Source organism: Urocampus carinirostris, chromosome 7 (genome assembly GCF_059441175.1).
Source record: "Urocampus carinirostris isolate Australia breed hairy pipefish chromosome 7, RoL_Ucar_1.0, whole genome shotgun sequence".
NCBI lineage: Eukaryota > Metazoa > Chordata > Actinopteri > Syngnathiformes > Syngnathidae > Urocampus > Urocampus carinirostris.
The window spans coordinates 1350547-1365226 of NC_142355.1; the positions used below are offsets into that span (position 1 = coordinate 1350547).

Here is a 14680-nt window from a genome sequence, read left to right on the forward strand (position 1 = left end):
AATGACTAAACAATCTGATGCATACGGTTTAATTAGTATTAATAATATATCATTAAAAAAAACTGAAAATTTGAGGCATCGGTGGGAGCCAAAAGATACGATTTTCTAAATAAAGCTGTCCTCTTGCACCAACCATTAGGGGGCGGTGACACTTCACATGACAGAGCAGGTGTGTCAGCGTCATTTTCAAGTCAAGTTTATTTGTGACGCTCTTAATCACAAAGAGTTGCACAGACCACAGATTATTGCAAACCACAGACTATTCTGACAGCATCCCCTGATCTAAAACCTACAGGAGGGCAAGGAAAAACTCAAAAATCTTAGGATGAGTCGAGTCAAGTCATGTTTATTTGTAGAGCCCTTAATCAGAAGGAGTCTCAAAGGGCTGCACAGACCACAGAATATTGCAAACCGAAGACTATTATGACACCATCCCATGATTTAAAACCTACATGAGGGTAAGGGAAAACTCAAAAACCTCAACATGAGGAAAATGAAGAAACCTTGAGAAAGGACCGCACATGAGGTCATCCCCCTACCCTATTTTCCATTTGTCTTCATTTATCGAGTAGGCTACAGTCAGACGGCCAAGTAACATGGCAAAGGCAACAATTTCAAGCACTTCACCCAAGCATTTTCCAGTCATTGAAAACACAGCAATAAAATTCAAGCATTTCAAGCACTGTCGTCCAGTTTAAGACCCCTGCTCTTCGTAGAAGAGCGTACCCAGAGAACTAGAGTTGTTCTCAGGGTTGGGTAGGGTTACTTTAACTGGATTACTTTCAATGACTTTTGGATTACTAATACCAAATATGCTCATAAAAGACAAAAGAAACTAAATATGAATAAAATTACTAAATTTTACAGACTTGGGGAGTAACAGAATCCATGGAACGGCAAAAAGCTGTTTGGATTGATTTTCATTTTGTTTCCGTCGCATTTGATGTTCGTTTTGCCGGAGATCAAAGCCAGGAGAGAAAGCTTACCACGTGTTGTGAGTCATCATTTGATTCCTATTTAGTTTCTTTTGTCTTTTATGAGCATATTTGGTATTGGACTAATCCAAAAGTCATTGAAAGTAATCCAGTTAAAGTAACCCGACCCAACCCTGGTTGTTCTAACCTGGAGCCGTTTCCAGCACCGATGTTCCCCCACAACCAGAAATTGGCCCCGAGGACCACCGCAAAGTCAATAAAGCTGCTCCAGAGGTTAAAGGCTTAGAAGAAGAAGAAAAAGGAGCCCCCTCCCTTGACATCTCGTTTCACCGTCGGCAAGGATGAAACGGCGCCCCCCGCCACCCCAGACAGTACTCATTACCGACAGCGCCGTACTTTCCCGACTATGAGGTGCACCCGAACGCCACAAACTGGCCTGAAATTCGAACGAGTGCCTTTCGAACTTGGCGTCGTTACCGTGTTTGCGAAATCACAGATCAACGGCGAAAACAACGATTCTCGACCACCGAGAACGAGGTTGCTTATTATTCACGGTTCGGCGATGGCTAAGCCCGCCCTCAAACGCTGTGAGCCAATCACAGTGCGTCGGTTTCACTTGGTTCCCTTTGTCTTGCGTTTCAAACTTTAAAACGGTCGAACGGGGTACATGCGGAAACGATACCAAGTATCCCTAAAGGCTGGGTGACTATCACCAAACGGCAAATCAATGAAGTCAAACCAGTTCGCCGCGGTAGCCTCTATCTCGGTATGTTTTTTTTTCGTTGCAAAGGAAGCGAGCGGTTTGATGCTACTGTGCACATGCCGCCTGAGGATTTCCCATCATGCATCATTCCGGTCAGGGGTGAATTTGAAATACACGTGGTCTTAAAAAACATCGGATTTCATGTGGTAGTTGTAGTGAAAGGAAGTCCGTCTCTTTTTAGAGAACCGGCTTTTTCGGCTCAACTCGTTCAAGAGAGCCGGCTCTCCGACGGCTCACTTGCTTTGATGCATTATATTACGAATTACGATCTTGTATAAAGAAGTTAAGAAAAAAATGAAGTAAAAAAAGGAGAACATGAAAAAAAGACGGGTTTGTGGATATCCCTTTAATCGGTATATTACCAACAATAATTTAATGCAGAAAATGAATGACTAATTTGAGTAAGAAAATTCTACTTAATTTTATTTGCATGTATTTTTTCCTTCTACAGTGGACGTCCAAGCGACTTCATTTTTTAACTTTTTTTATAATAAATCTCATTCATGTCGAGCAACTCAGGATCTCACAACAAAATGTTCATGAACAATATATATGATATAATGAAACACATGTTAAACTACATAATATAAACACGTTTGAAAGAAAAAAAATATGGTGTAAGATTATTTGGAGCCCTGGAGCGCAACAAGTATGAAAATCACTTTCCCTAATGCTGTTCTCTACATCAGTTCAGAACGACCGAATTACTTCCCACAATGCCTGTATCGTCATTCCGTTCACAAACCGGTTTAATGTCTGACAATAGTCTAGCAGCCTGAACCCAATGACTACAAATAGTGTGATCATGAGAAGACCTTATGCCTCTTCATACATCTGTATGGTATTCTAGTGGATAGGATCCGGCACTTTCCCTGCAGGGACCCGGGTTCGATTCTCATCGCATTCAATGCGATGGTGATGAGGGATTGATTTTGACTGATCAATCACGGCATATCCCAAAAGACTTTTTTTGTGGTGCGCCTTATAGTGTGGAAAATACGGTAAACTCACCGTGGAGTCCAAAAACCTCGACGGGACTTTAATGAGGTGGAGAAGATGCTGCCGGATTAGTCCTTCCCTGGGGACCAGGAAATGCTAAACAGCCAAAAATGAACCCTGGCGTGGCTTTTTTTCCCCTTTTAAATGGAAAAAACAATGAAATCAGTCAAAAACTAGATGGAGAACATCCAAACATTTATTATTTCTTTTTTTTAACCGTACAAAAGTGAAAAGAGTTTTGGGAACACTTCACAAAACCAACAAGGAAGAGAATTGAAGCATTGTTATTCCACTGTCTTCTGCAACCCCCCTCATGCATTTTTTACGAATAAGCGGGGTTATGGACCCATAATTCCTCATTTACATGGTGTCGATTGAGGGGGGGGGGGCCTCGGTTCGAGCGGATTAATCTTGGTTTACCTCGGCATCGCTTTTCTCTCTCACCAAAAATATGAAAAGTGCCATCAAAGTGGATGAAATGTCTCAGTAGCATTCGAGAAGGGGAGGGGGCCGCTCATGGGAACGCCTCGATACGTCTAAAATACATAACTCGGCTGAAAGCGTCGCCGTGGTAACCATTTATAGAAACAGTTTATATACATCCGGAGCGGTTAAACCCCCTTTGGGGAACGACAGCGCCCTCTAGAACTAAGGATGAGGCAGTGCAGGCACAGGTACGAATATACAACAAAAAACGGGGCGTGGCGGGGTGGTCCGGCCTACTGCTCGCATCCCAGCAGCTCCATGCGCAGGGTGATGCCCTGGTGCCACTCCCAAGGCAGGATGCGCACGAATCGGGCAAAGATGGCCGGCTCGAAAAGGTTCTTTTTGTGCACGTTGTTGTCGCTGTTGCCGGGGAAGATCTGACGAGGGGAAAAAAATAATCATCAATGTTAGGAAAAGAAAAGCAATGACGGGCGGTCCCTACAGTTTAAGGTGAGTTCAATTGATTTGAAGAAGTTATTTCTGATAGGAAAGAGAGTGCAGATGGGTTTGGAGGAAAGGGAGAGTTGGGTGTCATTTGTGAAGCAGTGAAAAGAAATGTTGGATTTAAGGAAAATATGGCCTAGGGGGAGGAGGTAGGTAATGAAAAGAGGCCCCAGGTCAGAGCCCTGGGGCACACCCATAGTGACTAGAGGGTCGGAGGAGGATAAATTGAATTTTCTGAAATTAGTGGGGTCTGTAAGGGCCCGGTCACACAGCCGTTTGCGGCTGAATCACGGCCAGAAATTTCTGCCTTTGAGGCGGACGCTATTGGACGCATTGAGATCGCCATTCAGACGAGATACAGCGGTGCTTAACACGAGGTCGGAAATTCGCGCGCGGGTGGCAGCGCGAAAAAGTTTTGCGCTGCTCAATTCTTAAGAGCGCGGGTACACAGCCTTGCACGGGCGTATTGAGGCTGAACCACGGCCAGAGATTTCTGGCCGTGAAGCAGACGCTGTCAGGTGCTGTTGGACGTTTTGAGACCTCCATATAGACGAGATACAGCAGTGCTTTACTCGTGGTCGGAAATTCACACGCTGCTCAAAACGTGTTAACCGCGGGCGGCACACGGGTTAATGACGCGGAAATGACGCGGAACGACGTGCTCTGGCCGCGGCCAGGGCGTGGGTACACATGGGTAGGACGGGAAATTTCAGAGGGTAATCGTGGGTGGAGCACGGTAATGGCAGGTTCTGCGCCTGTATCGCGGTGTTATTACGTGAAATTAGCGTGTTACGCGTGTGACGTCAAACGCCTTTCTCCGCGTATATACAGCGCGATTTGCCGAGCACACGTCAGTTGTGCTCGAGACATCAAGGGGTGGACATAGATCTTTGTCACCGTAGTGACCTCGTCTTAATCCATTTTTATTTCTTGACATTTATTTTCAAGATAATAAAATCAAAATGAAAAACTATTACAATAATAACATATCGGCTTCTTCGGTGCCATAGCTTGAAATCTTGATCTTCACGGGACTGTGTCTTGAGCGGTTATGATTTCTACAGCCCGGTGTTATGCCGAGAAATACATCCCTGCCGAGATTTGCATCCCCTCGCTACTACAACCACTTTTACCTCGTTTTATCTCACTTTTAGGGAATGTAATGGCGAACATATGACCAAAACCACTTCGTCTTGGATTTGTTGGGAATGTAATACAACTTAAACCATTCCGTCTTTGTTTTTGTTGTGAACGTAATCAAACGGTAAATCCTCCCCCCCTCGCGTGAACGCGCATTCTGCTGCGCTTCCAACGAAAGCGATCGTATTCTATATAAAACGCTTATCAAAACTATAAAGCGAGCTAATTATAACAATTGGGAGATCCTAGTCTATATAACGCGTTTATTTAAACAATAAAGTGCGATCGTATTCTACAAAATGCGTTTGTTAACGCGGATGAAAAAGTCACCAACGTCAATGCACGCTTCCAACAAAAGCGTGAGAATGCGCGTTCACGTGAGGGGGGGGGGTGATTTTGCGTATGAGTCGGATTTGGACACAACACCGGCTCGGGAGCTTTTATACCCGTGGTCCACATGAGAAAATGACGCAGAAATGACGCGATGAGGAAGCGGAACATTCGCCGGCGTGTTTTGGGGGCATAACACCGATGAACAGCGGGTTGGCCAATTTTGCGCATTTTCCATCGCGGGCAACCACGGGCAAAAAAAACAAAACGCAAAATTTTACCCGCGATACAGACGCAAACGGCTGTGTGACCGGGCCCTAAGGCAGGAGTGGAAATATTGGAGGGGGTTATAAGTGATGCCAATTTAAGAGTCTGCTGAAATAAAAATTCGGGTTACAAGAAAGATTGGGCTTAAAAAAAGCCAACCTGACCCGGCCTCGGGTATAAAAACCCCGAATCAGACCGATGGACTTGATTTGAGGGACCGGGCTTGAGTAAAGCCGAATTTTCACATCATATTTGTGAGGCGGAACGACCTTTTTGGCCGACTCTGAAAACAATGGGGTCTCCCTGCCCATCTTCCAAGCCAGACTTTGCACAATAATGGGTAACTTTCGATTCTATTATCATGAAAAGCACTTCTAAATAATAATCACTTTTACTATTATTATTTGTTCACATTTTTATCTAATCGCGTTTACTATCCTCATCCTCTTTCTTTGTACCACCTTTAAAAAGATAATCATAATAATTGAGAATAATCTAAAGTGGACTCAATTGAAATTGAATACGTATGTTTCTCTTTAACCCGTCATGAAATGTGAATATTAGTTTTATTTTGAAATCATTTTTGTACATCTATTATAAATTCTTTTGATAATATATTAAAATGACTCTGAATCCATCGGTATGTTTTGCCCTGATGCATTGTATTTATAAGGCAATCATTTTTACAAATTATTTCTAAATGTTTCCGTGGTGCAGTGGTTAGCGCATCGGCCTCGCACGCGAAAGGTTCCCGGGTTGAGACCGGGCGGAAGCGTTTGTTGGATTGGAGAGGGATGGGCGCCGCCGGGCTGCAATTGCCCAAGACGCACCACGGAAAATGCTGCCCCTACCACACATGTGCTTCATGGATCCAACCAACCCTATCAGTATACCCTTATTTGTAATACTTATATATAAGAAGGGTCAATCAAAAATAATTCTTTCTTTTTATTTTATTCATTAGCAAGATGCTAAAATGATTGACATATATATTGCTCTTTTCTTAATACTCATATACTTTATAACAGGGGTGTCAAACTCATTTTAACTCGGGGGCCACACGATAGAACAAACATTCTGTCGGGGCCGGACTAGTAGATTAAAGAGAAAGAAAAAGAGAGAAAACAGAAAAGAAAGCGTGAAGGGTAGAAAGAAAAAGAGAAAGAGAGAAAGAGAGAAAGAGAGAAAAAGAGAAAAAGAGAAAAAGAGAAAAAGAGAAAAAGAGAAAAAGAGAAAAAGAGAAAAAGAGAAAAAGAGAAAAAGAGAAAGAGAGAAAGAGAGAAAGAGAGAAAGAGAGAAAGAGAGAAAGAGAGAAAGAGAGAAAAAGAGAAAAAGAGAAAAAGAGAAAAAGAGAAAAAGAGAGAAAGAGAAGAAAGAGAGAAAGAGAGAAAGAGAGAGAAAGAGAGAAAGAGAGAAAAAGAGAAAAAGAGAAAGAGAGAAAAAGAGAAAAAGAGAAAAAGAGAAAGAGAGAAAGAGAGAAAGAGAGAAAAAGAGAAAAAGAGAAAAAGAGGAAAAAGAGGAAAAAGAGAAAAAGAGAAAAAGAGAAAAAAGAGAAAAAGAGAAAAAGAGAAAAAGAGAAAAAGAGAAAAAAGAGAAAAAAGAGAAAAAAGAGAAAAAGAGAAAGAGAGAAAGAGAGAAAGAGAGAAAGAGAGAAAGAGAGAGAAAGAGAGAAAGAGAGAAAGAGAAGAAAAAAGAGAAAAAGAGAAAAAGAGAGAGAAAGAGAGAAAGAGAGAAAGAGAGAAAGAGAAGAGAAAGAGAGAAAGAGAGAAAGAGAAAGAGAGAAAGAGAGAGAGAGATACAAGTACAGTGTCTTTGTTCAAGGCACCTGACTTTGGCAACATCAAGTTGACATTTTTCTACCTGCAGCTCGTTTTTCTCTTGCGCTTCTCTGAGTGTTGTCTCGCGGGCCGGATTCAATCCCTTAGCGGGCCTGATCTGGCCCGCGGGCCGCCAGTTTGACGCCTGTGCTTTATAAGCACATCAATGAATCTATTATCTGTAGTATAACTCCTATTCTAATAATATTAGATAATACATCAGGTTATCAATTTATAAATTATTTCTCTCCTCTAACCATTAATTACATGACTAATAACCTTTATTTACAATCCTATCAAATAATTCTATGAAATAATTCTATAAAATACTACATTTAGTATGAATACATGACTGTGAAATTGTATTGATAGCCAATCAATTATTTCTTCAATATTTACCGCCAATTATGATACTTAAATGACTTCATACTTCATTATAGCTCTTTTTATTTATAGCCTGTGAATTAATGACTCCTTAATCATTTTTCTTTTCTATTTTTCATTATTTGTAATACTAATGATTATTAGTACATCAGCTGAATCAGCTAGTTATTAATTTTATAATTTCTCTATTAAATAATAAAAATACTTTTGAGGAATCAGTACGATTTTTTACAATCCGTTATTTCTTTATTATTATTCTATTTATTTTCTTGAACAATAATCTTAAAATGGACTACAAGTACGACTTCTGCCTAGCACTCAAAAATGAAGTGGCCGCAGAGACTTTTCCTACACTGCCCTCTAGTGGAAGATTATTGAATTGTCCCGCAATGGAGGAAAAATTTATAGGAAAAAAATGGAAGGCTTCTGTTGAAGTGGCAGCAGAGACTTTTACTACACTGCCCTCTAGTGGAATATTATTGAATTGTCCCGCAATGGAGGACAAATTTATAGTAAAAAAACTAGAAGACTTCCGGGTTCCCTTAACTGGGTGACATTGAACTGACCTTGTCCTCTTTGGTGACCTGGTCCTTCAGAACGGTCCAGGTCTTGCCGTCGTCGCTGTGGGCCACTTTGAAGGCGGAGACGAACTGGACCGTCCCAAAGTCCTTGGCTCCCTGTGTGATGATCCCCGTCAGCTTTTTGGGGGACTTCAGGTCCACCTGAGAAGAAAGACGTTTTCGTTTTGTCTCCCGATTGGAAAGTGCGAGAAAAAAGTTGAAATGGTCTGCATTTCTAGAGCGCTTTTCAAGTCACTGAAGACCTCCCAAAGTGCTTTACAATGTGCTTCACACTTACCCGTTCACACACACATACAACAATATAAAAGAAAAACGAGAGAAAAGAAGAACAAAAGGAGAAAAAATGAGAATAGGTAAAAAAAAAAGAAAGAAACGAAGGGAAAATGTGAAAAAAGAGAAAAAGACAGAGGAAGGAAAAGAGAAAGAAAGAAGGAAAAGGAGAAATGAAGAAAAAAGGGAAAATGTGAGAAAAGAGAAACGAAGGAAGAAAGTGAAAGAAAAAAGAAGGTGAAAATAAAGTAAGAATGTGAAAGAAGGTGAGAAAGAAAGAGAGAAGAAAGAAAGAGGAGAAAGAAAGGAAGAAAGTGAGGGAAAGAAAAAAGAATAAAAGAAAGTTATAAAGAAAGCAAGAAAGAAAGTGAAATAAAGTAAGAAAGAATGTGATAGAAAGTGCGAAAGAAAGAAAGACACAGAGAGAGAAGAAAGAAAGAGGAGAAAGAAAGGAAGAAAGTGAGGGGAAAAAAAGAAAGAAAGAGAATAAAAGAAAGTTAAAAAGAAAGCGAGAAAGAAAGTGAAATAAAAGTAAGGAAGAATGTGAAAAAAAGTGAGAAAGAAAAAGACAGAAGAAAGAAAGAGGCCAGAAGAGAGAAAGAGAAAAAGAAAGATGGATAAAAACACATTTCAAGTTGCCTCGTACACCTTTTTTCATGGGCCAATTCAAGCACTTTCAAGGCCAATTCTTAAGGAAGAAATCAAGCACCGTACAAAAGCACATTTTTCTTGTTGACTTTGATGACCAAAATTTAGGTGGCTATCTTGCTGCTAGCACATATTTTGTTCCATTTTGAGCTGTTCCTATCTAGGATCTTTTTGTGTCAATGGGCTATAAACTAACATGAATTCCGCCACACTGCCTCAACTATTGACATCATACTTATTTACAAACGCGAAAAAAGGGCAGGCAAGTCCGGCCTGCGGGCCATTTACAGCCCCTAATCTTTTTATTTACTGGCCTGGCCAGTCTGCCTCATTTGCCAAGAGACTGTTCCTTTTTTCACAGAATAGAATATCAAGAGGCACTGCCAGACCAAAATGCTTGCTGTGAAAAGGTGAAGCAACCGGAAGCAGTTTTAATGGCACAGCGGCGCCTTTTACAAGGTCCTGTGACTGCAAACCTTTGACGGAGGGTGAATGTTTCCAAGACTGTCATGAAAACAGTCGCGAAAAACTCGATTGTCCCTCTCACATTTTCTGCTTAACAAATTGGCCCCCCACTTTCTCAAAAGTTTGGACACCCCTAATGTAGCCTGATAATTGACTTTAACACAGAAGACCAAAAAAGAGGGCAGCACGGCGGCGCAGTGTTTAGCGCGCGTGCAGCACAGTTCGGAGGTCATGAGATCTAATCTCCTGTGTAAAGTTTGCATGTTCTCCCCGTGCTTGCGTGCGTTTCCTCCGGGCGCTCCAATTTCCTCCCACATTCCAAAAACATGCATGTCATGTTAATTGGCTGGTCCAGTATAGGGTGTCCCCTGCCCACTGCCTGAAGATAGCTGGGATGGGCTCCGGCACCCCCGTGACCCTACTGAGGATAAGCGGTGCAGATAATGGATGACTATTTTCATTTATATTTCATGTTTTTTTTTCAGGGATCCCTGCTAAACATAAAATGACTAAATCATTTGGTGCATCATTATTGATAATAAATCCATCTATTATCTGCACTGCTTATCCTCAGTAGGGTCACGGGGGTACCGGAGCCCATCCCAGCTATCTTGGGCCAGTGGGCAGGGCACACAGAGACAGACAACTCACTCGCTCATTCCCACCTAGGGAGATTTTGGTTAGGCCAATCAACCCGACATACATGTTTTTGGAATGTGGGAGGAAACCGGAGTGCAAGCAAGGGGAGAACATGCAAACTCCACACAGGAGATTCCATCTCATGACCTCTGAACAGTGCCGCATACGCACTAACCAATGCGCCGATGTGCTGCCCGCATGGAGGCTTATGGGAGCCAAAATAACCAGCCCTCTTCAGTGAGCCAGTTTTCTATATAGAGCTGTCCTCCCGGGTGCGACCAGTAGGAGGCAGTGGCATTTTTTTTCATGCACTTTTTACAAATTTCTTGATGAGAGTCAGACTGACGGGAAACGTGGCAACCATTTCCAGCATTTTCAAGCACTTGATCCAAAATCTAAAAACCTTAGGTCAAAATCCAAGCATCCGGCATCCCGAGAGTCTTTACCTGCAGCCACTCGGATCTGCTGTTGGTGGCGGCGGTCCAGGCGTTGCTCTTGCCTTGTTTGTCCAATCGGGCGAAATGAGGAGCCCAAGAGAAGGCCTCCAACCCCCACGTGCGGAAAACGCTAGAAGCCGTCATCTGCCCGTCCGCCACCAGGCGGGACTTCAGCCCCATCGGCTCAGAGCAACCTAATAAAAGGGGGCGGGGACCATATTTTTATAGATGCCAAGGTGGCGCTAAAATCGCATCGACCCAATAGCTTCATCGTTCACAGACAAGAGGTTTTTTTTTTCCCTTTTTTTGGGGTGGGACCCAAAAGAGGAAGAAAAAGAGTGAGAAAGACAAAAATAGAAAAAAGGCAAAGAGAGAGAGAAAGGGGAAAAAAAAACCAAAGAAAACGAATGAGAAAGGATGGAAAAAAAGTGAAAAGGAGAATGCAAAAAAGAGCAGCAGGGGGGAACCCAAAAGACTGAAAGAGGAAGAGAAACAAAGACTGAGAAAGACATAAAAACAACAGAAAAAGGGGCAAAGAGGGAGAGAAAGGAAAAACAAACAAACAAGAGAAAGAGCATGGGAAAAAAAAAAGAGTGAAAACGAGAATGCAAAAAAGAGCAGGAAGAGAAACAAAGACTGAGAAAGACAAAAATAGAAAAAAACTGAAAAAAGGCAAAGAGGGAGAGAAAGGAAAAACAAACAAACAAGGAAAACAAATGAGAAAGAGCATGGAAAAAAAAGTGAAAAGGAGAATGCAAAAAAGAGCAGGAGAGAAAGAGAGGGAGGAGAAAAAGAAAGAAAGCAAAAGAAAACAAAAATGTAAAGAGAAAAAAAGATCGAAAACGAGCGAGAAAGACAAATAGAAGACAGAAAAAGGGCAAAGAGGGAGAAAAAGGAAAAAAGAACAGGAAAACGAATGAGAAAGAGCATGTAAAAAAAGAGAAAAGGAGAATAAAAAAAGCAGGAGTGTAAAAGAGGGAATAGAAAAAGAAAGAAAGCGAAAGAAAACAAAAAGTACAAAAAGAGGGATCGAATAAGAGCGAGAAAAAGGGCAAAGAGGGAGAGAAAGGAAAAAACAAATAAGGAAAACGAAAGAGAAAGAGCATAAAAAAATAGAGTGAAAAGGAGAATGAAAAAAGAGCAGGAGGGAAAAATAAAGAGGAGAAAAAGAAAGAAAGCGAAAGAAAACAAAAAGACAATAAAAAGAGGGATCGAAAAACAGCGAAAAAGACAAAAAATAGAAAAAAAAACAACAATGGAAAAAGGACAAAGAGGGAGAGAAAGGAAAAAAAAACAAGCAACCGAAAGAGAAAGAGCATGAAAAAACAGAGTGAAAAGGGGAATGCAAAAAAGAGCAGGGGGGAAAAATAGGGAGGAGAAAAAGAAAGCAAAGGAAAACAAAGGTAAAGAGAAAAAAAAGAGGGGTTGAAAAAGAGCAAGAAAGAAAGCCAGAAAGAAAATAAAAGGAGAGAAAGGGAAACCTTTCAAACCCCTTAGTGGAATATTGGACCACTGGATGGCACTGCATTGTTCGAAAACCAGTGCCAAATGAGCACTGCGTAGCAGCAAGACATTAGACAAACATGGTAGATATTCCACTATACAAATCAAACACATTTCTCCAGCTATCATCTTTTTTCTTAAATATCATAATTGCTAGTTAATATATTTTTGCATAGTATTCAATGTTTTGTTTTATTTCAGTACCTCTAGGGGGCAGTCAATATTCCGCACTGTCCCTTTAAGTGATTTACCGTCCAGTTCGCATCCCACCAGTTCCATTCGGAGCGTGCAGGCCTTGCGGCAAACCACCGGGATGATGCGAAGGTACTGGGCCACCACGGGAGGATCGAAAATGTTGGTCTTGGTGCCCTCGTTGTCCCCGTTGCCCGTAAATATCTACGGCGACAAAACCGGAACGAAAAAACAAACGGGTGTCAGAAAGAAACGGACACGGAAACGAAAAAATGACTTTTAGTTCGGGTGGGACGTCACTTGACCTGGTCAAGCGGAGTAGCGGGTGGATGCAGAGGGGAAAGGAGACAGCGGATTCGAATGGAAACTGGTTTTAGGGATTGTCACACCCTTAGAAGATTGCCTTGGCTAATTCTAAGCATCTTTAAAAAAATGAAGCTTGCAACTACGCCTCGGGCTTTTGAGAATACTACAATGATACATAGAATAGAATATCACCTCAAAAAAGAAAAAATTAAAAAATAAACAAAAATTTCTGGCTTTTGTTTAGCAATAGCCGTTACTATGGCGACAGAGATGCTGATTAAACATGATTCAAAAGGATGGGTGCCGAGCGATTATGGGATTTCTGAATTGGGATAAGGCTTTTAATTTTTTGCGGCTTGGTCCAGACAGGTTTTTTGGTTTATCAACCCCTGGGTGCCAGCCGGACGGGGTCATCGTGGCCTGTGCAGTCCTGAGACATTTTGGGATTCAGGCCGTCACATTTAAATAGGACTTGACTTCAGGTGCCTCTTCATATTTTTGGAGCATTGCAAGCTTCGTTTCCATGGTTATCATGTTTTTACTTTTCTCTATAGCATCACTGCAACCTTTGGACCCATATACAACAAATAGTGTCCCAAAATATTCCGCTAACTCACAAAAAACAAGTCTTTGTGGACCATGGAAATTCTAAACTGAAGGGAGAACACAGCATTGTGGGAAGTAGTTCAGCCGATTGGTATATTTATGGTGCCGTGAAGCAGACCCCTACCAGACCAGCATTTTCGACCAATAGCAGACAAGTATCTAGAGACTCGGCTTGTTAAACGCATCAAACCTGCAAAATAATGTGTCCGTGTCTTATCGTGGGGCAAATGCCGAATAGTGAAAGCTTAGGGGGGTTACTGTAATGGCACTCTCACATGGTCTTTCCTCTGATCCGGGGTCCTGTAGATGGTGTAGGTGGTTCCATCCAGGCTGGAGGCCACTTTGAAGGCCTTGACAAACTCAGAAGTTCCCACCCGACTGGCGCCCTGGGTCACCATGCCCGTCAGACGCATTTTCCTCTGCAGGTCCACCTGAAAGATCATCCGCCCCAGATAAATATTAGGGAAAATACATACAAAATGGCTGGAAATTTGAAACACGTTTCCTATCTCTGATCTCTGATCTTTTGGGCTGCTGTAAACTGACATGAATTCTGCCACTCTGCTTTAACAATCCACGCGCAGCTTCTATACGTCAAACTTGTTTACAAAGGCTGCTGATCCTTTGCTTTTTGTTTGACTTCGTTTAAATCTTTTTTTGCGTGTTTTTCAGAAGATCAAGAGTCTAAATTGGTTAAAGGGAAAGTGTGTATTATTTAGGGCATGGTAGTGGTAGAGAATGTCATTCAAAATGAGAATTAACAAAGTATACCTCTTATGAACATGCATTTCTTTCATTGACATAACATGAGGCTTAGCTAGATGGACATGAAATCATTGTCCATTATCTTCTTGATATGGACACTCAAAAAACGGTCTGTTTTTCCTTTACTTTTTTCTATTTCCTTTTTTTTTGCCTTTTTCATCCCTTTAATTTTTATATCTTTATACTCTTTTTGTCCCCCCCTTTTTTCTGTCCATTTCCTAGATTTATTAGTCTTCCCCCTGTTACCCCACCTTCTGTCATTTTTACCCTTTTTTTATACCTTTTCCTGTTATCCCGTTTCTTGTCTTTTCCCTACATTTTTCAGTCTTCCCCTTTTTCCCACCTCTACCCCTTTCGTTCACCTTTTTCCTTTTTTACATTTCGTCCCCCTTATATCCTTTTTCCATTTTTCACCCCTCGCCCCATTTTTTTTTTTTTTTTTTTTCCTCTGTCGGCCATCTTAGTCCTGGCCGCGTGACCCCCCTTCTCAAGAGGGGAGCTTGTGCGCTTCTCCTTTTAAAGTGATGATGTCACTGTCACTGGTGGCGGGTCCTGTGAGCGGTGAATTCCAAGTGATTTTTCAAAATAAAGTTCCCTTCCTTGTACATTTTTCTTTTTTTCCCCATCTTTTCTTTCCTTTTCTTTTTGTAAAGGCCAGCCCAAAAAAAAGAAAAAAAAAGCTGCTTTATGGTCACTTTAGTCT

General features: G+C 41.6%; 1 protein-coding gene across 2 annotated transcripts in view; it reads right to left on the bottom strand.

Moving 5' to 3' along the window:
* Positions 1 to 2871: 2871 nt before the first annotated feature.
* LOC148362074 (lactadherin-like) overlaps positions 2872 to 14680 on the bottom strand; it is a 35656-nt gene continuing 23847 nt past the window's right edge. For both annotated transcript variants that reach the window (XM_088339505.1, XM_088339504.1), the window contains 5 exons: positions 13488 to 13643; positions 12360 to 12504; positions 10615 to 10799; positions 8132 to 8287; positions 2872 to 3560 (listed from right to left, as the gene is read on the bottom strand). In XM_088339505.1, coding sequence (XP_088195631.1) covers positions 3417 to 3560; positions 8132 to 8287; positions 10615 to 10799; positions 12360 to 12504; positions 13488 to 13643 — 786 coding nt within the window. In that variant the 3' untranslated portion in view covers positions 2872 to 3416. The remainder of the gene's footprint in view (positions 3561 to 8131; positions 8288 to 10614; positions 10800 to 12359; positions 12505 to 13487; positions 13644 to 14680) is intronic.